The sequence below is a fragment of the Emys orbicularis genome, chromosome 4, assembly GCF_028017835.1.
Source record: "Emys orbicularis isolate rEmyOrb1 chromosome 4, rEmyOrb1.hap1, whole genome shotgun sequence".
NCBI classification, from domain to species: Eukaryota; Metazoa; Chordata; order Testudines; family Emydidae; genus Emys; species Emys orbicularis.
Window position 1 is genome coordinate 95,052,900 of NC_088686.1, and position 22,376 is coordinate 95,075,275.

The following is a 22,376-nucleotide window of genomic DNA, read 5'->3' on the forward strand; positions in this document are numbered from 1 at the left end:
AGGAATTTATACAGCTTAGGAATATTAGACTGTTAGGTTGTTTGTCCTGTGTGATGACCCTCAGTATCATAAAATGTGGTTCATGCTCCCCGAACTGTCTTCATATGGGGGAAGTCTGCATCACACTTGTGCTGAACTCCCATAGCTCAATCACAAGAGGGTGAGAAATCAAATCAGTCACTAGGAGGTTCCATTCATTCCAAGGACAGCACAAAAGATTAGAGATATGTTTTCAAAGGGGTGCACAGGGATTTAATGGGTTGAATTCCATTTCAGTCAGTGCAAATCACGATGCTAAGCCACTCTAAAGTGCTTTGAAATGATCACATGACCCCATAACCTCATATTGTTCCTTCTAAAAGAAGCAACACTAATCTTCATCTCTTTCCATCTCAGAATAACTGAAGGATTGCAAGACATACTTAGAATGTAAACTCCTTGGGGAAGGGATCATTTTTTTGTTATATATGCATGCAGCGTCTGGCACAATGGGGCCTACTCAGATCCTTGCTTTGGGCCTCTAGGCAACACCAGATATCAATAAACAACCAACATATTTAAAATCTGGTCTGTAGAACTACCAAGTAAATTCCAATTTTTATAATATTTCATTATTAATTAATAATAAGCATTCAAGCTCAGGCTGCTGAATGTGTTATACAATATCATGCAGCTCTGATTCTTCCATTGTAAGCGCTGTAACTTTCTGTTTCAAGTTAGTAAATTCCTTCATGTGTTAAGAGTTGATTGAGTTTCCTGTATATACATTGTATTCCCAGTAATGTGTAATGGTTCATAAAGCGAAAGTCATCTGGGATGAGCCATCTAGTAGCTAAAAGTTTTTAGACATGAGTAAGAACATTTTAACTTTTTGCTAGTCTAAAATTAGTTCTTTGCTAGTCTGGGTTACTTACCTTTTGATGGATTAAAATCCTCCATTTGTGCCTTATATGATGTACCTTTAGCATGCAGCCAGGCCTATCATTTAATTTACAGACTTCAGTGATTTAAAAGAGACTTTCACAGGTAGAAATCCACTGAAACTTGTGCAATTATTATAGTACTAGTAGTTGCCCAAGGGTATATGCAGCTTTTCCAGGGAGACTTGAGGCAGAGATTTTTGAGGAAGAGAATTTAGTGTCATGCTTTTTTAAATGTTATATCTCCACATTGCATTCATATTGTGCACAATGAAAATAAAAGTCAATGAGAAATAGCCTAAAAATTAAAAAAAAAAAAAAAAAAAGTTCTTTCTATCCCATTTTATTCTTGGATACTTCTTTGGCTCCATTATAACAGTATCTGGGCATCTCACCATATTTAATGCATTTTCCCTCACAATGGCCCTGGGCAGTAGGGAAGTTCTTTTTTTCAATCCTCTAGTACCACATCAAGCACTATTATGACCCAGGGGAATGACAGACAGATTTGTATTAGATTTGTCTGGAAACTTACTCTCTTAACACATTCTGTTTAGCCAGTGACATTAGTGAGTATTGTCTGTCTAGCACTGCTTCAGCGTGTTGTGTAGTGTAGTGAGTACTGCTGTGCAAAACTTCAGTTAATCAAATGTCAACAATGTGTTTCAGATGAAAAACCATGATGTAACAGTATTAAGATATTTGGCATTCTGTTACCAGGAATGAGAAACCTCTCTTTGAAGCTATATTTTTATTCAAGTATTTCAGTTCCTTAAAAAAAAACCTTTGCATACCACAGTTAAAAAGAAATATTAGCTTACCTTTCCTTGAGAGTCAGTGAAGTCCAGCAGATTGAGTACAGAACTGGGGAGAGTGGGGTCAGCTCTGCCACTGATTTGCTGTGTGACCTTTGTCTAGTCATTTAATCTCTCTGTGCTTCACTTTCCTCACTGGTATAACAGGGAGAATACCTACCTTTATAAAGTCCTTTGAAAAATACAGAGGAGAAGTATATTTTTGAATATCCACCTTTGTTATTAAATTGTAATAATATTACACTTTTAAAAGATTTTCTCAATCTGTTTAAAAAAATTGACTGTGATAAACTCAGAATAGCTATACGGCTGATATTTTGTAGCAACAGATTGATAGCTATGATGTGAAAATTGAAACTGCAAATGATGAGAGGAAAGATGGCTTTGAGGTGATGGCATGGGACTGGAAATCAAGAGATATGGGTCCAATTCTGGATGACACCCTTCTAGTATGAATTTAGGCAAGTCATTAAAGGCCAGATTTTCCAGTGGGATATTGAGCATTTTTAAAAGTCTGGCCATTAAACACCGTGAAAAATAAAAAATCTTTTCATTCTCCAATGCTTTGTCTGTCTTGTCTATTTAGATTGTAAGCTCTTAGGGGCAAGAACTGTCTCTTACTAGGTTTGTTTGTACAGTGCTTACCTTGTGAATGGGGCCCTGATAGTAATTCTAGGTGAAACTGTAATACAAATAATAAATAAGTTCAAAATTAAATAGATGTCATGTTAACAGAGGTCCTGAGTACTCGTGGTCATTTGGGATCGCCAGGCCTTTTTATTTATTTATTTATTTATATATATATTTTTGGTCTTTTTTGAAGGAGTAAGTTACCATTTCTGTTTTGGTCAAATTTCAATTCCAAATTCCAATATTTGGTAAAATTCCAATACTGCATTCTGCTTAACTAAATGTACTTACCCATATCAACTGGATGTGCTATTCCTGATGTAAACCATTTTAGAGTGCTGCTGTGTCTGAGAGACTGCTGCTGCCCTTAATGATCAGTCCATTAATACCAGGCTTAACCATGCCACCACTTACGTCAATGGGAGTTTTGCCATCATTTCTAGTGGGAGCAGGTTCAGGCTCTGTTTACAATGTGGTTTGGGACCCTTTGGGTTGAATGATGTTATGAAGATGATAATCTTATATAAAGATGTATTTCCTTGTACTTTGAAACATGTAATGGGCATCTTCTAGTTCATAGTGCTCTTTCCTGTCCTACAGACATTCTTAGTCTTTTAAGAAAAGTTGATAGAAATACCCTCTTTTTTATTTTAGCATATCAGCTCCCCACATCATGGACTAAGAAGCTAACAAAGACCCAGTTACATGGGTAGAAATTCTTCACCAAGTCTGTGCTTTCATGCTAACTTCTTGTAGTGAGTCTGCCATAAGCATCGCATTAACGAGGCAGCAGCCCTGCTCGTTATTGCTGTCTGCAGATAGCATACAAATTCCTGTCTGTCAGACTCATCTTCCGTTCAAACCATTCTGGCATTTTACCTTCAGTCTTCACATTTTTTGACATGTATGTGAGGCTCCTCCAGAGGTCCGATAGCCTTCTCAGCTACTTTACAGAACTCCTGCAACTCACAGGCGCACTATGAATTATAGCGCCACTTGGCCCACCAAGCCTGTCCTCCAAGTTTATCTCAGTTCTTCCCCCTGTTTTGTCACCGTATCCTTCAATCCCCTCTCTCCCCATAAAAGTGTCTTGCTGTCTCTTAAACTCACTTTCCCATTTGCTTCTTTGACCTCACTTGGCAACTTATCCTTGTATTTATTATTTGGGGTGGAATAGTTCTGGCTGCATTCCTGGTTTTCCTCTTAATTGCCTAATTTTTAGATGGTCTCATTGTGGGTGGGATTTTTCTTAATTTTATTATTTACTCATCACTATTGTGACCAGTTCCATATTATCAAACTCCATCCCAGTTCTAACTTCTTTCACATCTTCTATCTTGAAAAGTTCTTTCTTTTATTAAAAAAAAAAAAAAAAAAAAAGTCAATCCCCTGGGTCTTGACTATATATATATATTCATTCATAGGGCCAGATTCTCTGACCCACTAATGCCATTTTGCACTGCATAAGCAGTGCAAAGTTGCCTTAAGCGAGCAGGAGATGACCAGTGGAGAATTCCCACTGTGCAGGAGATCTCCCCACAAGTAGAACGCTGGTGGAGTCAGCTTCACCACATCCTGAGCCAGCTGCTTCTCCCTCCTCTGCGCCCCCATGACCCGTGACATAATGGGAAGAAGGCAGCACGTTGGGGCAGGCATGGTCAGGATAGGGAGGAGTGAACTACTCCCAATCCTTCACTGGCAATTTCCCTGAGGGTTGTCCTTGTGCAGCCCTAATTTGTACCAGGCTCAGGCAGCCCTGAATCTGGGAGCTGCAACCATTCCTGGGTGCCCCCGCTCCACCCTGTCCATGTGCAGCTTGACTAGCCTGTTGAACGAGAGTCTAATATGTTTGACCCAGCCCAGCAGCCCTCTTTGACACACTCACATTGGTTCCTGTTTGAAAGGCAATATGCTGAATATAGTTGGCAAGATGAGGTTTAACCAGTGCCTATTTAGGAGGAAAAAACCTTTGTTCAAAGTACAGACCTATATCTCCAGGCCCCAGTTGTCTTTTTAAGGCTGGTTGGTAGAGGAATGAAGTCAGTTCTATTGGCATCCTGAAACAGATAGAGATGATTGTAGGGCCATCTAAAAATACACACACTTTACCTGGCCCAAAGTGAGACATGCAAATAGCTATAAACTCATTCCTCACTACTGTCTCTTCTCAGATGGATATGACTATGACTATAGGCTAGATTATTCAGAATAGTACTCTAGTCCCAGCAAAATGAAAACTTCTTTGTACCTCATCTTGATTTACCATTGTCCATAGCCTGAAAGAATAAGATGCTACCCAAAAATATGATAGTGTGATTAAATACAGGACATTTTAAGTTACTTCTTGTCAAAAAAGAAAGGCACATTTAGCTGTATTCAGCGGTCTTCAAAAAAGATTTAAGTGATCCCCTGGATTTCAGCAAATGAAATAAGAAATAGGAGAGACTAGGCTGTTTACCACTACTATCTGTATAGTTTTTGCATCATAATGCAACCAAATAAATGGAATGGCAGTGAACTGTGAATCCATTTTATGTAAGGGAGATATTACCTCACCCACCTTGTCTCTCTCCAATATCCTGGGACCAACATGGCTACAACAACACTGCATACCTTATGTAAGTAACATGCTACTATATGGTAGATGGCTACTTTTTCTTCCAGGAGTTACTGAAGCTACATAGCAGGAATGCTCAACTAAGCACAGTAAAATATATAGAAAATGGTCAAAATAATACAATTCACTATTCTCTGTTTAAGAACACAAGGCAGAGGCATACAAGATTTTTTCAATTAATTGTTGCACTGACAACTTTTCCAGAGACCTCAGGCCACATATAACATGCCTAAAATATAGACTACAGCCTCCCTGCTGCCCATCTTTCCTATAGACCCACACAGTTTCTGTGTGGCTCAAGAGGAAGCACTGCATGCTTTAAGGAGTAATGTTTGTGGACTACATTTGTACAATTCAATTAGTAAAGCACCTCAATAAAAGAGTACATGTCTGATATAATCTTTAGAACAAGAATGAGATAACAAGAGGAAAGGATATAAAAGTCCTCTTTTGACAGACTGTAAGAAGACTAGAAATAAAAAATAGTACAAAATTTAAACACTATTCTCATCGCAGTCTGAATGTTGCAGGTATGGTGAATGTCATAGTTACTGTACCAAGGGACACTTTCATAGAAAAAGTGGCTACAGTCAAAACACAAAGGAACAGATATTCAGCCCCCCATCAACTCAGTCTTCATTTTTTGCTTATGCAGTTGTGTATCCTTCTATTATTTGCCCTGCAATTCACTACAGGAGAAAAGCTGTGGACACACCTCTTTGCTGGACACTGAAAGTCTGGGCCATGTTGTACTGTAGTTTTGGTTACATTTCAGGGATATAGTTTTATTTATGTTTGACTAATGCAGGCATAACTTGAGGTTGGGTTTTTTGTTTTGTTTATAGTATAAACACATCTGGCAGATTTCTCTTTTGGGTGCAGACTAAAAAACAACCTGTTTTGTAGTCAGAGAACGCTACTGGGTAAATCAGAACACATTCTTTCTAAAGCTAAATGTTGCCACAGGACAAGGCGGGGCTGTTTTATTTATTTAATACTGCATAGTTTTACACCCACCATTCGCTCCAAATATTTGATGTTTGCCACACGTTATGGGTTTCTCCAGAAATATGCGGTCTTTTGGCAGCAAAAGATAAAAACTGACTGATATAAACTAGTCACGGTACCCTAACAGTAATTAACAATGATGCAATATCCATGTGAAAAAGAGAACTTAAAGAATTAACTGTTAAGTTTTCTTGAGGATGCAGCTGCCAAAAGCTTAACCTATCATAGCTAGAGTGCCATTGTGTTGCATTAGAGAGAGAGAAAAAAATCTTGGAAAGATTAAAAAATAGTTAATGTAAAGGGAAGTAGGATACAATAATTTTACAAGATCAAAATCTGAGCCTGATGACACCAAATCAGGTTGTATTTATTTACAAAATAAAAATCACACCAGATGACAAAGTAACCATTATTTTTATCCTCATTTTCACACTTCACCTTCTAGAAAAGAATGAGTGTTTTTTTCAACCTGCTCAACTGATTTAGTGCACCACAGTTGTAATTTAAGTCTTACTTGGTATCCAGCCTATGACCTCCTAAGCTAAAAAGGTATTCATGCGAACTACTACATGATTCTATAGAAGGTTAATATTTTCTGTTTCAAAGATTTTTTTTTACTAAGCTGTAGTATTTTCACTCACATTGTGTTGGTCTAACCCACTAACAGACAAACTATTGTGAGGGGGGGAAAAAAAGGATTGAAGCAACTGTTTTATAACATATGAAACCTGATACTGTTTTCTGTTGCCAGTACAATTCCCCAGTGAGATGGATAAATTGTGGTCAAGACCTGGACAGGTTAACTAGTGGTCATCAATGCTGGTGGTACCTTTATATACAAAAAATGGAAACTATTGGACATGGCATGTGAAATCTAATACCAGCCATGAAACAAGACAGCTGTTGGACTCTCTTTTTTTTTTTTTTTCCTCTTTGAAGGGGCTTTAATTGAAAGCTTGGTGAAAAATGCAGGTTACATTCTTAGTGTTATCAATAATTTGTAACAGCAACAACATCAGAACAGTGATGCATCTAATATTTATACACTTTCTAATTTTAGTTGTCTAAGAGCAATACATTATCAGATATATATATATACACACACACAATTTCAAGCAATTAATAGGAAATAATAAACCCCTCCTCCCAAAACCCTGAAATAATATATTTCCTCACACTAATGTCTCTTTTCACATATACTTGACGAAGAGTCTTTTTAAGTTACTTATCTTAAGAGTAATCTGTTAATGGAGATCCTGGACCAGCCCCATTTAAGTTCAGTTTTAAGTTTATACAGCTTGCTAACCACATAACCAGTGTGGTATACATTGTAAACAAATCCCAAATGTCTACAATGACTAGAATCCGTTTGGGGTAAGAAGATGATCTGTGCATCTCATGATGGAATAAATTTAAACTAGTACAAAAAGGTGATTTAAACAGAGAAAATACAGTTTTGGGGGTCAATGCTATAATGTTAAAAGCAAGTTAACTTAATTGTAAGATTCTCATTTTCTGCACAAAGTAGTACTGCTTCATCTAAATTTAGCTGCTCTAGAAACTGGGGGGGGGGGGCTTAAAGTTGATTTTTGAAATTCAAATCAGACCTTACATTTTAAAAAATTGCCCTTAGGCAGTAGAAGTACAAAGCTTACCAGAAATGTCTCAGGTGGTTTTTTGGAGTGTGTGGTTGTATTAGAATTTGGAAACCTAACCATATGCACATATGCAGTAAGCATAGAGCTTACCTTAGCAGACATGCACACATGCCCTTCACATGGTTTGACTGAATAAGGTGCAATGAATTTGCACCGGGAAAAGTTCAAGTAGAAATAAACATTGAAAGCTTTTTAGAGGAAAAAAACATTAAAAGTAACTATAGTTCATAGTAATATTTTAACTGTAACAGTCTTTGTAATTCCATAACAATGTTACCAAAAAAAACCACTTAACATTGAATGGGAATTTTTTTTAAGTCCAAATGGATGACAAAACTGAACAGAATCCTACGGTTTAGTTAACTTGTCTCAACTGGGTAGTGAAGACAGCCGTAGCTTTCCTAAAGAGGTGGTCAAGGATGATGGAAAAGTTTGCAGTAGTTCACAATGTCCCATCTGGTTTATTCATTTGTTTGAATTGTCTAAAGGGCCAACTGAAGTTTAGTCATGTTCCTCTGGTGCATGTTGTGATGACGGACTAATTCATCGGATCTGGCAAATTTTTTTTGACAGCTGGGCCATCGACAGCTGAATGGTTTTTCACCTGTTAACAAAAACACCCCATTGTTTAACTGGCATAGAGATGGATTGAAACATTTACCATTTATTTTGTTTCTTTACACCTCCTTTCAATAGGAAACTAACTACGGGCCCAGATCTATAAGGTACTGAATGCCCTCAACTCCCATTCACTTCAATGCTCAGTGCTTTGCAAGACCAGGCCCTAAATGAGGGCATTTCTCACTCAACCCATGTTTTAAAGATGTCCTTTTAAGATTAAGCTGAACATTTGCAACAGCACATTCCTGAAGGAAGCACATAGGCCCGGCACACCAGTGGTTATTCTTTAAAGCCTGATCCAATGCCCATGGAAGTCAGTCATTTCCAGTGACTTCAATGGGCTCTATCAAGCCATCTCAGTGAAGACCTAATGAGCTGGGTAAGAAGAGGTCTATGGATTTAGCCTCAGGCTTGGCGAGCTGGTTCAAAAAGTTCCTCCCTGCTCTCCAAGTCAAGCAGACCTCACATATCCCACTGAGAAGAAAGAATGGGAAATTATTGGAGGCCCAGAATGCTCCATATTTTCCTAGCACTCCCCTAAGTAAATCAATAATCAAAAAAACCAAACAGACCCCAAATAGAAAATATCCTTTCTGCACTTTTAGCAATTCTTCAATTTACCACAGCACGCAAATGCAGTAGCAAGTCACATTTTTGATAGCGCAGGAGTGCTGGAGGAATGTCCTCAGCAGCTCAGAGCAGGGCGTAGGTTAGAACAGAATTGGAAATTTTATTCTTCTAGATTTGTATCATTAGTGGTATAAACTTGGATTTTCTATTTGTTTGTTTGTCTTTCTAAGTACGTACAGGTCTGTTTCTGGAGCCTGAAGTCATCTGTGCTGGGCTGGCTAGAGGTTCAGCATTCTCCAATTCAATACATTCTGGGGTTGGCATGAGCTTTCCTAACTACCACTACCCCACCCACCTCCATGGCTCACTTTTTGTGCAGATCATTTCAAAACTTCCAGATTCACACTCAGGGAAAGTTTGGATTGTGGTGAAGTTTTGTTTGTGTGGGGTTTTTTTTTTTTTTTTTTTTTTGTGCAAAAAATCAGTGAAACAGATACATCAAGGGGTTTTGAAGTCTAATTAGCTTAAAAAATACTTTGACAACCTCTGATTATTACAGAAAGGTATCAAATGGTTTAGAACAGAGATGAACTTGTCAGAATGACTAATAAAATCATAAACTTATATAAGTGAGCGTCACTCCATCAGTTCTCAGCAGCACTGGCCAAATCATCCTCATTGATGTGAATTAATCATTATGGGCTACATTGTAGCTTTGCCACAAACCCTGCGTAAGAGAGGCATGTAATTGGGCTGCCTCAGAAACAAATCTGCTTCTCCTCTTGCTTCAGTCCTATACTGGGTGCAGATTACTTTCCCTTCCATGCTGGATCAGCTGCACTATCCTGCACCCTGGGGAGACAGTCAAAGCTCTGCCCACTCCTGCCTGCCTGCTCAGGAGGAGGACTAGCAGTCATGTGGGGAAATACAGGAAGCAAGGTGGCGTTTCCTTACTCCCCTGTGCAGGTATTACAGGCTGTCTTCCCTGCTTTTTAGGGTCAGATGCCTAACTCAATTTAGCTACCTCACCATAAAATCCCTGGGGAGACAAGGCACTGTAATTTCTGCCTTGATGTAGCTAGTCAAGGTCAACTCCAAGTGGGGTGCTATAGTACTGACCTCAGCTAGCTACATGAAGGAATAAACTACCTGTGCACCTTAGCTCGGTTGATGTAGATCCCTGGGGAGACATCTTGAGTTATCTATCTTACTGGAAAAACACACCTTTTTTGGCAGTAAAGACACAGGTCCAGCTCACATTGTGGCTATAAGATGGTAAGGCCCCAGGCTCTAGTCTTTGCTTGAGTCATGTGACACTTAGTCCTCTCACTCAGGCACAGAACAGAGCTTGTGGCCTTGTCTTCACTGGGGGGGGGGGGGGGGAAATAATGGAGATATCCTATCTCCTAGAACTGGAAGGGACCCCGAAAGGTTATTGAGTCCAGCCCCCTGCCTTCACTAGCAGGACCAAGTACTGATTTTGCCCCAGATCCCTAAGTGGCCCCCCTCAAGGACTGAACTCACAACGCTGGGTTTAGCAGGCCAATGCTCAAACCACTGAGCTATCCCTCCCCCCAAAAGGTGTTTTCTTAACTTAAGTTAGCTAACATGAGGTAAAATCCTAGTGAAAATAGGCAGTTTGTAGTTTTCACATGTTGACAGGTTGAGGTAAAACCTACACTCTCCCATGGTCTAACTCAATCTACTAATTTGTGTGAAAACTACACACTGCCTTGTCTTCACTAGGTATTTACCTCATTTTAAGTCATGTTAACTATGAATACCCCTTTTTTCCTAGAGAAGATGCACCCAATTTCAGGCCAAATTCACACTGTAACAGCGGGCATACACCAAGGATTAAAACTGTGCCCTTTACCATTTGCAGACAATAAAAGTGTAGACAATGAAAGACACAGCACATTGTCTTAAGCTTTCTTTTGGATGCAGCCTGGAAAGTGCCAGTATTCTACAGGCGAATAGTTCTGATTTTTGTAAATTATTTTTTTAAATCTTAAATATGAAAATTTTGTGGGAGGGAAGGGAAGAGAAAAAGTCCTTATCTTAGTTGGGAGAGTAGGACTTTCTACAAGTCCTTGTCTCGCAGTGTGGAGGCATGTTTCAAAGCTGGAGACCATTATGAATAGCACTAAGGTATCTAATAATATTGAACTCTAGAAAGGCAGTTGTTTATTAGCAAGATATGCTGATTTTCATATAATAAGTTAGTATATCAAATTGTTCAGCTAAGAATGGTGCAAAAATAATTCTAAAATTACTCCCAGAACACGAGGTTCCAGTTAAAATGCTATGGAAAGGATCTATTGTAATTTCATCGTTATGTTTCCTCAAATGTTCCTTGGACATTTTGGCATGTTTTTACTTTAGATTTTGTGCGTGTGGCTGTTTAGCGTTGGCGAAAGCTGCTGTCTTTATCCTCAGGAGAGATTACAGTGATGCCAGCTTCCCCAAGATACCTTACATTAGGCTTCAGCCCTGACCTAGAGGGGCCATGAGTAGAGATGAGAGGATCCTTTAACTCCACAGCCCCTCTGCTGAGGCTGGCACTAATGGCCTCTTTGTGGGCAGTTGTGGGGATGATAGTTTATGCACAGTGGATGTTTGTGGGCTGAGATCACTAAAGCCATTTCACAAAAGCTGACAAAATACATTGTGCCAAACTGATATGTCCTAAAAGCACGAAGTACCCAGGAGCAACATTTTCCAAAGCACCTAAGTAACACAGGAGCCTAAGTCCTATTTTGAAAAGTGATTTAGGCATCTAGGAGCCAAGTCGCACTGAAAGTCAATGGGACTCAGGCTCCTAAGTCACTTGGGCACTTTTGAAAATGTTAGCTCAGGTTCGAAGACTCCCGCTAAACATTTAAATCACAGTAAAATTTATTTAGTTTAAATAAATAATGAAATATAAATGTGAAGAAAAGTTTACGCACTTGTTTTACCTGTATGAGTCCTGGTATGAGTCTTCAGATGATCAGATCTGGAGAACTTTCTCTGACAGGTTTTACACTGGAAGGGTTTCACACCTAAACAGATAAAACAAATCTATTCCTGTATTTCAACAACTTTTGGGAAGGATCAGGGAGATCAATTATTTCTGAATTATCAAAATACTGGAATTTTTTTTAATAGTTCCTGTAACTCCTCCTCCCCAGCTGCCCGCCTACGTGTCTCAAAGATCATTAATCAGGCTTCTGCACAACTTACCCTTTCATAACCCTATCTTTCTCCTGCAGGCCAGTTAACACTTTCAGGTATAAAGTGTCCCAGCTGCAGCCAGTGTAAGCAAGCACTACTCATAGGATTCAAAATATGAAAAGTCATGATCAAGAAAAGCTCTACAAAGTTATTAATTTGTTGGTTCCTGTGGTTTGGTACCTCTGGCGTTCCACCTCAAGCTTTGTGTATTTGGATTCAATTTGGTAAAACCAGATTTGGAAAAAAAATCCACCTGACAAGTTTTATTAAACTATATTTTGCATGGGTTCTTAAGGATTTGTTCAACCAAGAAGACCTACCATGGGATTGTCAAAAGTGTATATATTAGGGGGGGAAATTAAGTGAAGCCATATAACAGTCTCAAAAACGTCCCTCCTCACCCCCTAAAGAACCACCACTGAGCATTCTGATTAAAGGTTTGCAAGACCCAAAGAAAGTTTACATGAACTGCTAGTTTTCATGTTTAAACCGAAAGATTCCTATCGTTTCAGGTTTCATTATAGAAAGTTTCACACAGCTGAAGTCCATCATAATTCTCCTATTACCTCTTAAGGGCCAAACTGTCTTCCTTAGGATAAAAAGTGAACAGACAGACTTTGCATAAGGAACCTTGTAATATTCCGCAATCCAGAGTCAGGCCACAGAGCCATTTATAATTGCTACAACGTTCTCCACCCTGTAGCCAAGGAGTGCTACATGCTTCCTGCGCAGAGTTTTTGGCCAGTGTAGCCACATGCTTAATGTCAATAGGATTTAAGCACATGTTCACAATTACGTACATGCCTAAGTGCGGGATTGGGATCCAGATGCAGAGCAGTGCTCTGTAGATTGCAGTGGGTGTGGTGTACACTTCATCATCTGCTCCTCCTTTCTGCACAGCAAACACATGGTAGTTCCATTGCCTTTTGAGCCTCACACACGGGTGAGTGCAGGTTTTCCCCTTACATATTTAAATCATAAGCATCACTGCAGTATTAACTGCATTAATTGTTTTTAAATTATTACTTTTATCAGATTACTAGTCGATGGTTTTATTTTGTTTAATAATTCCTTGTTCAAAAGAGAGAATATTTTCCACACCATGCACGTCACTCCAGAGAGCAGAGTGTTTCATTTCAAGAGTTTTGTTACAAGTTTGCAGAATCCAAAAGCTCAATTATTGAGGCATAAATTTGTGATTCTGAAATACTAGTAAAAAATCATCATCCTGGAGTCCAACTAAGGATGAATCTTCCTGCTAAGAAGGATGTTAGAGAGGAGAAAGCTACAGCCAACAAACCTGTGTGTCGTCTTTGGTGTCGTTTGAGTTGGTCTGAACGAGAGAACCTTCGCTCACAGTCCTTAAAGTCGCATTGGTACGGTTTCTCACCTTAAGAGGGCAAAGGTTTCATTAGAAAGGCATTGCTGAATTCGAAAACATGTCAGCTTCATGTTTAATGAGTCTCTTCATTTATAAAATGTGCTATACTAAAAGGCTAGGGCTTCTTCTCACATATTTTTAAAAGTTAATGGGCCAGATTCTCAGCTGATTCAAATTAATATAGCTTGAAGTCAATGGAACTATGCAGATTTTCACCAGCTGAGGATCTAGCACAATTCATTTACCTTAGTTAAATTTGATCTTGAATCAGTTTGTTCTAAAAAGGGGTAAAAAATAGATTAAAATTACAAAAACTGAACCCAAGTTGCATGAACATTTATTCCAACATTTGACATTATTCTATTATTTGACAGTAAAAACAGCAATGTGTCTTTTCCCCCGAAGACCATAGTCCAACCCCTTCTACAATTTTCACAAGGAATTTACACAGGTGAAAGATTTATAAATTGCTGTAAACTGGATTTGAAGGGGGAAAAAATCAAACCCAAAACATTAAGACTGGTAAATTTTTATCTGGTGTAAGTGTGTAAAAGAATTGGCAACATTCAATCCTGGAATAAAGCACATTTCTCCCCCAAAATGCCTATTCCTTCACTTCCCTTAAGCACCATGAAAAGCAGTATTTCACATGCAAACACCTCCCTCACACAAGTCTATGAAATCTTTGAGAGCCTCATACAAAAATTATCTAAACTTTTCCTATGTGTTTTGTACATCTCTACTCAGAACCCTAGAACTCAGCCGGCCTGGGACCAAAGGTGATATGCTGGCCTTAAAAATAAAATAAATGATAATAATGTCTCACATTCATACAGCACCTTTCATCATAAAGAGCTTGACAAATTATCTAAGCATACAAACATAATAAAAATGCAGCCATTTCAGGAGAGGAGAGTGGAAACAAATTGGAATACAGCACACTGTGGAATAGAGGGGTGACTTAAAATTTTGACCAGCACAGAAGGGCTAACAATCTTACTGACATAGGATTTTTAAGGCCTGATTCTCATTTACACTAAGACCTTTTTACACCACTCTGGCATGTTAGAATGGCATAAAATACATACATTATATTTACACCCACTATAAGGCCCTTTTACAATGTCAGAATGGAGCCCTTTAATGTGTATGCAGAGCAGAAGGACTCTGGTTTTTAAACACTTCATATGAAAGTTCTACACATAGTAAACTGCATGGAACTTGTTTTTTTCTGCTTTGGAAGGGTGAGGTGTACAACCAGGGCCGGTGCTACCATTAAGGCAAACTAGGCGGTTGCCTAGGGCGCCAAGATTTGGGGGTGCCAAAAAGCGGTGCCCCCAATTTTTTTTTTACAGCGTTCCTGGGCTGGGCTGCCGACGGCGCGCTGACACGTGCGGCTCAGACTCCCTCTCCCAGCGCAGCAGCCGCTCCACTTCTCCCGCCTCCCAGGCTTGTGGCGCCAATCAGCTGTTTGGCGCCGCAAGCCTGGGAGGGGAGGAGAATTAGAGTGGGGGCGGCGTGCTCAGGGAGGAGGCGGAGCAGAGGTGAGCTGGGGTGGGGAGCTGCCGCACGGCTCCCTAGGGTGGGGAGCTGCCGGGGGGGGGGGCGCCTCAGGGCAGGGTGGGGGGAGCTGCCACAGGGCTGGGGGGGGGGCACAAGGTGGAAGTTTCGCCTCAGGCGCAAAACTTCCTTGCACCATCCCTGTGTACAACAAAGACCCAAAATGAAGGCATTAAAGAAAAAAGGAGCTTGAAATGAAGTGGGGTGGATTTTTTTTAAAATGTATGAAGTTCCCAAACACCTGAATTTCAAGATTCAGTGTTTGTGGTGTTAGTTTATAATAATAGCAGAGAAATAGGTTTCTGTTAACCACATTTGAATCTAGAATGAGTGCTGTACATTCTGAGGCGCAGAGGAGGCATATGCTAAGATATTATGTTTATGTTGCATGTGATCTATGAAAGTGAATTGACCCCTTTACAGAGTATATTTGATTGCAATTACAGTGTTAGGACAGTTAGAAATGGTCCATGATTTAAGGGGACATAGCAATTTCTACTTGAAAATATTTATCTTTATAGCTTATCCTTATCCTTTTTAAAAATTACAGAGTTAACACATCTCTATCATTTTTGTATTATGAAATTATGATTTGGGCTTAAAACATAAATGTGACTCATTCTGGGATGAGTCACATTCTGATCTCAGCAAAACTTTTGCAAATGTTGTGTAACTTTGTTTATATTAACAACGAGGAGTCGGTAGCACCTTAAAGGCTAACAGATTTATTTGGGCATTATCGTTCATGGGTAAAAACCCACTTCTTCAGATGCTCGAAAGCTTATGCCCAAATAAATCTGTTTGTCTTTAAGGTGCCACCTGACTCCTCATTTTTGTGGATACAGACTAACATGGCTACCACTCTGATATTTGTTTATATTAATGAAGATTTACAGGGGTGTAGCACAGATCAGAATTTTCACCATATTTAACATCTGTATAAAAATCTTTATAACTTCCTGTGGCAGGTACCCAAAGGAGTTTACGGACTCTTAAACCTAGGCATAACCTATTCCATCTCTGTTCAGTTTAATTTATTTATGTAAATTATTACGTTTGCCACAAGTGTTTAAAATGGTTCCTTACACTTCGACCACAAGAACTTCTGCAGAAATGCTTACTTCTAGGAAACCACTTACTTTCAAGAGATTCAGCCATTTGACAGATTTAAGAGACTGAATGTCAGTGAAACAGAATGCAGTGACAGGATGATTGTCTCCTAATTGCAATATAAACGCAGAAGATATTTAATTAGACATTTGAATAGAACATTGTAACAGGCTTGAAGGCATCCACTTTGAAAACAAAAGGACCTTTATTTTTGTTTTACAAAATGATCTACTCGCCTGAGAACTCTGATGCCTTTTTCAGACTACCTTATCAGCAACCTTCTTCTGCTGGAAGCAGAGTTGCTCACTTGCATTCAGATTTGTTTGGACAGAATTGTTATGCAATTTAACCATTAGAAGCCAGTTTGTAGATTAAAGCCATTTAAAAAAAATTAATTAAAAAATATTTTTGATTAGAATAAGGAAAACGTCAACCAAAGCACACATGGGGGTCAGCCAATCCAGCAAACTGGCACAAAACAGTGTGTTGAAATTGAGTGTAAAAGGAAAGGGAGTGAGATTTGGAGAGGATCCAGAATTTCTCTCTCTTCCATTCTTCTTGGGCTTCAGCAGGGGCCTAAATTAAATGGCCACTGAAGTCAGCAGAGATACATATTGACTTCAATAAGCATCAGAACAAGCATCCGATTAGGAAAAGTGCACTGGGTGTTCAACACTAAACACTCAGTGGATTCTCTAAACCAGCGGTTCTCAAACTTTAGCAACCCAAGGACCTCCATTTTGATTTAAAAATTGTCACGGACCCCCTAAGTCCCTCACTCAGCCTCAGGCCCTGCCCCCACTCCTCCCCTTCCCTGAAGGCCCTACCTCTGCCCCACCTCTTCCCGCTCCCACTCCTCCCCGTCCCTCCCAGCACCTCCTGCACATCGCTGAACAGCTGTTCCCTGGTGTGCAGGAGGAGTTAAGGGAGGGAAGGGAAGGAGTTGATCAGCGTGGCCAGCAGACCCCTGGAGTGCCCTCATGGACCCCCAGGCATCCACAGACCCCAGTTTGAGAAACACTGCTCTAAACTGATTAGCAAAAAGCTTGTTTGTGATTTCTTCTTTCCCAGGGCTCATTGGGGGCATCCCGAGTTAGAGCTAAAGATTCCAGGTTTGAGGGACACTCAAACAATATTTCCCATATGACAAAAACAAAACAGAAAGGAGTTGAAGATCAAACTGCACCTGCCCTTTGCCCTTTCCTTGCTCAATTTTTCGCTATTATTTCCATTTCAGTACTAACAAGAAAAACGTAAAGGCCGACCATAATGCAAGATAAAGCTTTAGACATGGGGGAATGGAAAGACAGTTCACTATAAAACCATTTCTTCTTTTAAAATTAAAAACTCAAATTGCACTTTAACTTTAGGTTTAAAGCACTGCAAACATAAAACAAATCTGAGCCGGCATGGTTCTGGTTTGCGCTTTTTTTTCCCCCCCCTCATTGGCGTCTTATATATATATATATATATATATATATATATAGTCAGTGTACTTATTCAAAATGGGCCAAATTACACCAGTGTAAATTGAAGGCAACTTCTTTGAAACCAATGCAGTTACTCCAGATTTAAGCGAGAGCAGAATTTGGACCTACTTTCCTATAAGTGCATAATATTGACCGTAATACTTTCATTCAAGTATACTTTTGGTGGAGGAGTTCTGGAATGGGGAGGTGGGCTAGTGCTAAGACTAAAACATTAATTGAGTAGCTGAAGTTTTGCCTTCTGCTCAGAGACAGCAAGTTTTACAGAGAAAGAATCTGAGGCAGGTCTATACCCAGTTTTGTGCCAATCTAATTAAATGGGTTTTTATACTGATTCCATTAAATTGGTGCAACCCCCTTGTGTGGATGCAGTTCAATATCAATGCAAAAGTGTTTATACCATTATAACGTGTTTCAGTAAACTTTTTTTTAACATATTTTTCTTTTGCAGGTAAGCTTTAAAGATAAAGTTTATGCATTTTTTTGCACAAGAAACCAGATTGACATGGGGGGATGGATTTGTAACTGTTGGTGATAAAAGAAAAACCTTCTACACTGCACATTATCCCATGAGAATGAATCTTACAAGATCTGCCTTCAAGGAATATTAATAGACGAAAGACGGTCTAGGGCACTGGCCTGGGACTCAGACATGGGTTTGATTCCCCGCTCAACCACAGACCTCACGTGTGATCTTAAACAAGTCACTTAATCTACCCTTAGTTCCCCATTTGTAGAATAGGGATAATATTTCTCTACTTCTCAATGATCTTGGAGGATAAAATCCATTAATGATTGCAAGGTGCCTAGATACCGTGGTGAGGAAGGTCATATAAGTAACTAGATAAAGGAAGGAGACACAGAAGGGATGTCAAGAAGACACACTTCATTCTGAGTGGGTTTTGGTGGCAGTGTATAATCAATAAGATAGAGTCATTGTGAAATACATCACCAATACTTATCTAGTACTATAAAATTTAAGGTATAGCAAACCCATGTGTGACACCCTGGCACCTCAATATTTACCACTGTGTGGTATCATTCTAAAAGTCTTGATCTGCTAGACAGTAATATCTCATTGGATTGTATGAACTATTGTCATATGTGAAGTTATGAAGTTTGGCTATGTATGTGTTACAGAAACATGTTCTGAGGTTGAAAACACCCACAAGCAGCCTTTCAGGTACAACAGTAAAAAGGCCAAACAATGTTAATGGCTTCTTGAGGAAATTCACACATGCACAAAGATTACCCCAGGAACTGTGTACAATAGAAACCTCTCAGAGATAGCATGACACAATGGGAACTGTTTGACCCAGGCTACAGCAAAAGAGCTTTCCAGCAAGTGGGAGGAAGATATAAAGGGGGACAGTGACATCATGATGGGTCCTCACTCTCCCTACAACAACACACCTGGAAATGCCTGAGGGGCAAGGACTGAACTGTGGGAAGTGATGGTCCCAGGCTAGAGGGATTTTTAGCCTGTGTATGAAAACCTGGGAAAGCCAAGGCAACTTGTGCCTTAAGAATCTGCCAGCCTGTTTATCACGCACGGTGAGAATTTGCTAATTTATATCCTACCTGTCTAGTATGTTAAGCTCAGTTTTGTTTATTTATTAAGGTAATCTGCTTTGATCGGTTTGCTATCACTTAAAATCTATCTTTTGTAGTTAATAAACTTGTTTTTGTTTTGTCTAAAACAGTGGGTTTCAAACTTTTTTTCTGGTGACCTAGTTGAAGAAAATTATTGATGCCCGCGACCCAACGGAGCTGGGGATGAGGGGTTTGGGGTGCAGGAGGGGCTCTGGGTTTGGGGGGGGCTCAGGGCTGGGTCAGGGGATTGGGGCATGGGCTTACCTCGGGTGGCTCTCGGTCAGTGATGCAGCGGGGGTGCTAAGGCAGGCTTCCTGCCTGTCCTGGCACTGCGGACTGTGCTGCGCCCCAGAAGTGGCCAGCAGCAGGTCTGGCTCCTAGGCACAGGTGCGCAAGCAGCTCTCACACGCAGGCACAGCTTTCTCCCTCCCTCCCCCCGCCAGCTCCCATTGGCTGGCAGAGCCAGTGCTCGGGGTGGGGACAGCATGCAGAGCTCCGTGGCCCCTCCACCTAGGAGCCAGTCCTGCTGCTGGCCGCTTCTGGGGCACAGCATGGGGTCAGAACAGTTAGGGACTAGCTTGCCTTAGCCGGGCAGCACCGCCGACGGGACTTTTAATGGCCCGGTCGGCAGTGCTGACCAGAGCTGCCGCAACCCAGTGTCTTACATTCCGGGTCGCAATCCGCAGTTTGAAAACCACTGGTCTAAAACCAAGGAGTGGAAATTATAACTTGGGGCAGAAAGCTGTTGCATATCTCTCTCCACATTGAGGGAGGGGGCAAATTTTATGAGCTTACACTGTACAGTTCTCTGTGCAGCACAAAACAGTATAATTTGGGGTTTACACTCTGGGGGGGGGGGCTGCTTTAGCAACTGGGAGTGCCTTAGCTGAGCCATCCCAGGCAGAGCTAATCTCAGTGTCTGTGTGAAGCTGCAGCTGGGTGTGTCCCTATACTGTGTGTATGCTGGTGAAAAAGTAAGCTTGGAAACTTATCACAGCACCACAATGTGAAAGAGAGCCCAGGCTGGTGGGTCAGGTGGGCTGAGTGGTACCCCAGTTACAAGTGGCACCCCGGTGGGAACCCGTCACACCATGGCTATATACTTTCAAACACAACCTTGGACTTTCAACACCACAAGCTGAAACCCCTAACACTTGAACTAAAAGGATCAGCTCCATTAGTTGCAGGCTCTCAGGCATCACTGAGGGCAGCTACTAGACAGAATCACCACCACACACACTTACCCTGTATATTACAAAATCCTTAAAAAGCAAAATTCTTGACAATTACTGCTCTCTCTCTCTCTCTTTTTAAATGAAAAGGTAGTTTTTAGAGACAGAAGGTCCAAAAAGCTATTTTCTGTATAAGATGACCAGTTTCTATTCAAAGTGAATTCATAGCTTTACCAGGAATTGGAATATCACCAGACAAAATCTGGAAAGAATTATGATGTTTCTGCCATAGATCAAGTTCATGAAGGTGTGTGTGTGTATATATATATATACACATACACACACACACACGTACACGTATTTATGTATAATCAGTTTTCACAAAGTAATCCCTGAAATCTACTCACCACATTATTTGCATTATTGTTTACAATTTATATTTATTTTTGCATTTCTTTAGGAGCCCAATCTACTACAGTGGAATATTCCAGATAACAAGTGCGCTTTTATGGTTATATGTGTTTCAATAATGGCATTGTTAACAGTGGATAAGCAATCTTCGAGGGTACAAAATGTCAATGTATTTTCTACAAGAACTTTGTTGAAACATTAGTAAAAACTGATTAGAGATTCCAATTTTGTGTTTCAGAGCTCTGCTTGATTTTGCAATATAGCAGTTGGTAACATTATCTGAAAGAAAAGGACATAAGTAGAGGAACTAATGAGTCAGTCATATAAATATCTAGTAGGTGATAGGAAGAAATACATCAAGGGCCAAAATTATTTTGTAACAGCACTAACAGCTAATTTAAGTTTACATATTAATATTTCATCCTGTTTCAAATCAAGTGTCCATTATTGCAAAACCTGATCTATTACTATATTAAGAAAGGTGGAAGGGCTACTGCATGTGTGTATTCTAATACCACATTACACCAGGAATAGTACAATTGTATATTGGTTACAGAAAGACAGGCCTGATACAGCCAAAAGTAACCTCTATAGTAGCTGGCCCCTGGAAGCTCTCCAGGACTTGTAGCACTGACGGACCCTGGTCATCAGCAGGCAGGATCAAACCTGGGGCCTCTGGAGCTTAGTGCATGAGCCTGTACTGCCTGAGCTAAAAGCCACGTGGCCTTTAGCTAAGGCTGTAGAGCAGACTCATTAATCTCTCTCTGGTCTCGGTGCCACTAGATGGGACAGAGCACCACACCCAGGAGGTGTGTGGGTTACACAGCCAAAAGTAACCTCTATAGTAGCTGGCCCCTGGAAGCTCTCCAGCTTTCCTGCAACTATCCAGAGTACTGTCTACACAAAGGTGTATGTGTTAGTGGAAGAAGAAGAAGAAGAAGAAGATCCCTCTTTTTGTGAGTGCAGAACACCATGCTAGACATTCTACTGCTATTCCCTTTCTAGTTGTCTGACTCCACTCAGTCTAACTGGCATATTTAATACTGAACCCTAAGTTTACAATGCTCAGGTGTTGCTCAGCTGCCTGTTTAATCTCAGATTAAGAAACAGTTTAAAAGGGCTGTGGCTTTACTTTACCAGGTGGTCCCTAGCTGGCAACTCCATTATATTCAGACTGGCCTGATGATGGTCCCTTATAGATTTCTCTAAGACAATGCCTTGCACCTAAAAACAGCAAGTGGGGTGTGGAAGGAAAGGAGTAGTAAAGAAGCTATCACTCAGTAAACACCGCCACCAGGAAAAGAGACACTCCACAGCAGTGATTCCAAAAGGATAACCCCTCCATAAAAGAAAGATTGGTTTCCAAAGCTTTCCACAAAATGGCTGCACAACCCCCATGCTGGGAAACAGGGGAAAGACAAAGATACAAAGAGATTAGAAATGGGACCCTCCACAAAGTTCACATCTGAATATTAGATACCACTGAATATGGATGGACCTGCCCTTTTATAAAGCTAAGAGACATTGGCAAAATTCAAAACCATATCTAGATTTGAATTTAAAATATCTGAAAGTTCAGGGATGTACAGATCTTGGGCCACATCTGA

The 22,376-nt window shown here is 40.2% G+C and overlaps 1 protein-coding gene across 5 annotated transcripts in view; it reads right to left on the reverse strand.

Annotated features, from left to right (window-relative positions):
* Positions 1-8,130: 8,130 nt before the first annotated feature.
* Positions 8,131-22,376, reverse strand: part of WT1 (WT1 transcription factor) — a 46,473-nt gene continuing 32,227 nt past the window's right edge. For 2 of the 5 annotated variants that reach the window (XM_065403245.1, XM_065403243.1), the window contains 3 exons: positions 13,356-13,445; positions 11,791-11,883; positions 8,131-8,252 (listed from right to left, as the gene is read on the reverse strand). In XM_065403245.1, coding sequence (XP_065259317.1) covers positions 8,131-8,252; positions 11,791-11,883; positions 13,356-13,445 — 305 coding nt within the window. The remainder of the gene's footprint in view (positions 8,253-11,790; positions 11,884-13,355; positions 13,446-22,376) is intronic. The other 3 variants (XM_065403244.1, XM_065403247.1, XM_065403248.1) reach the window with 3 other exon arrangements.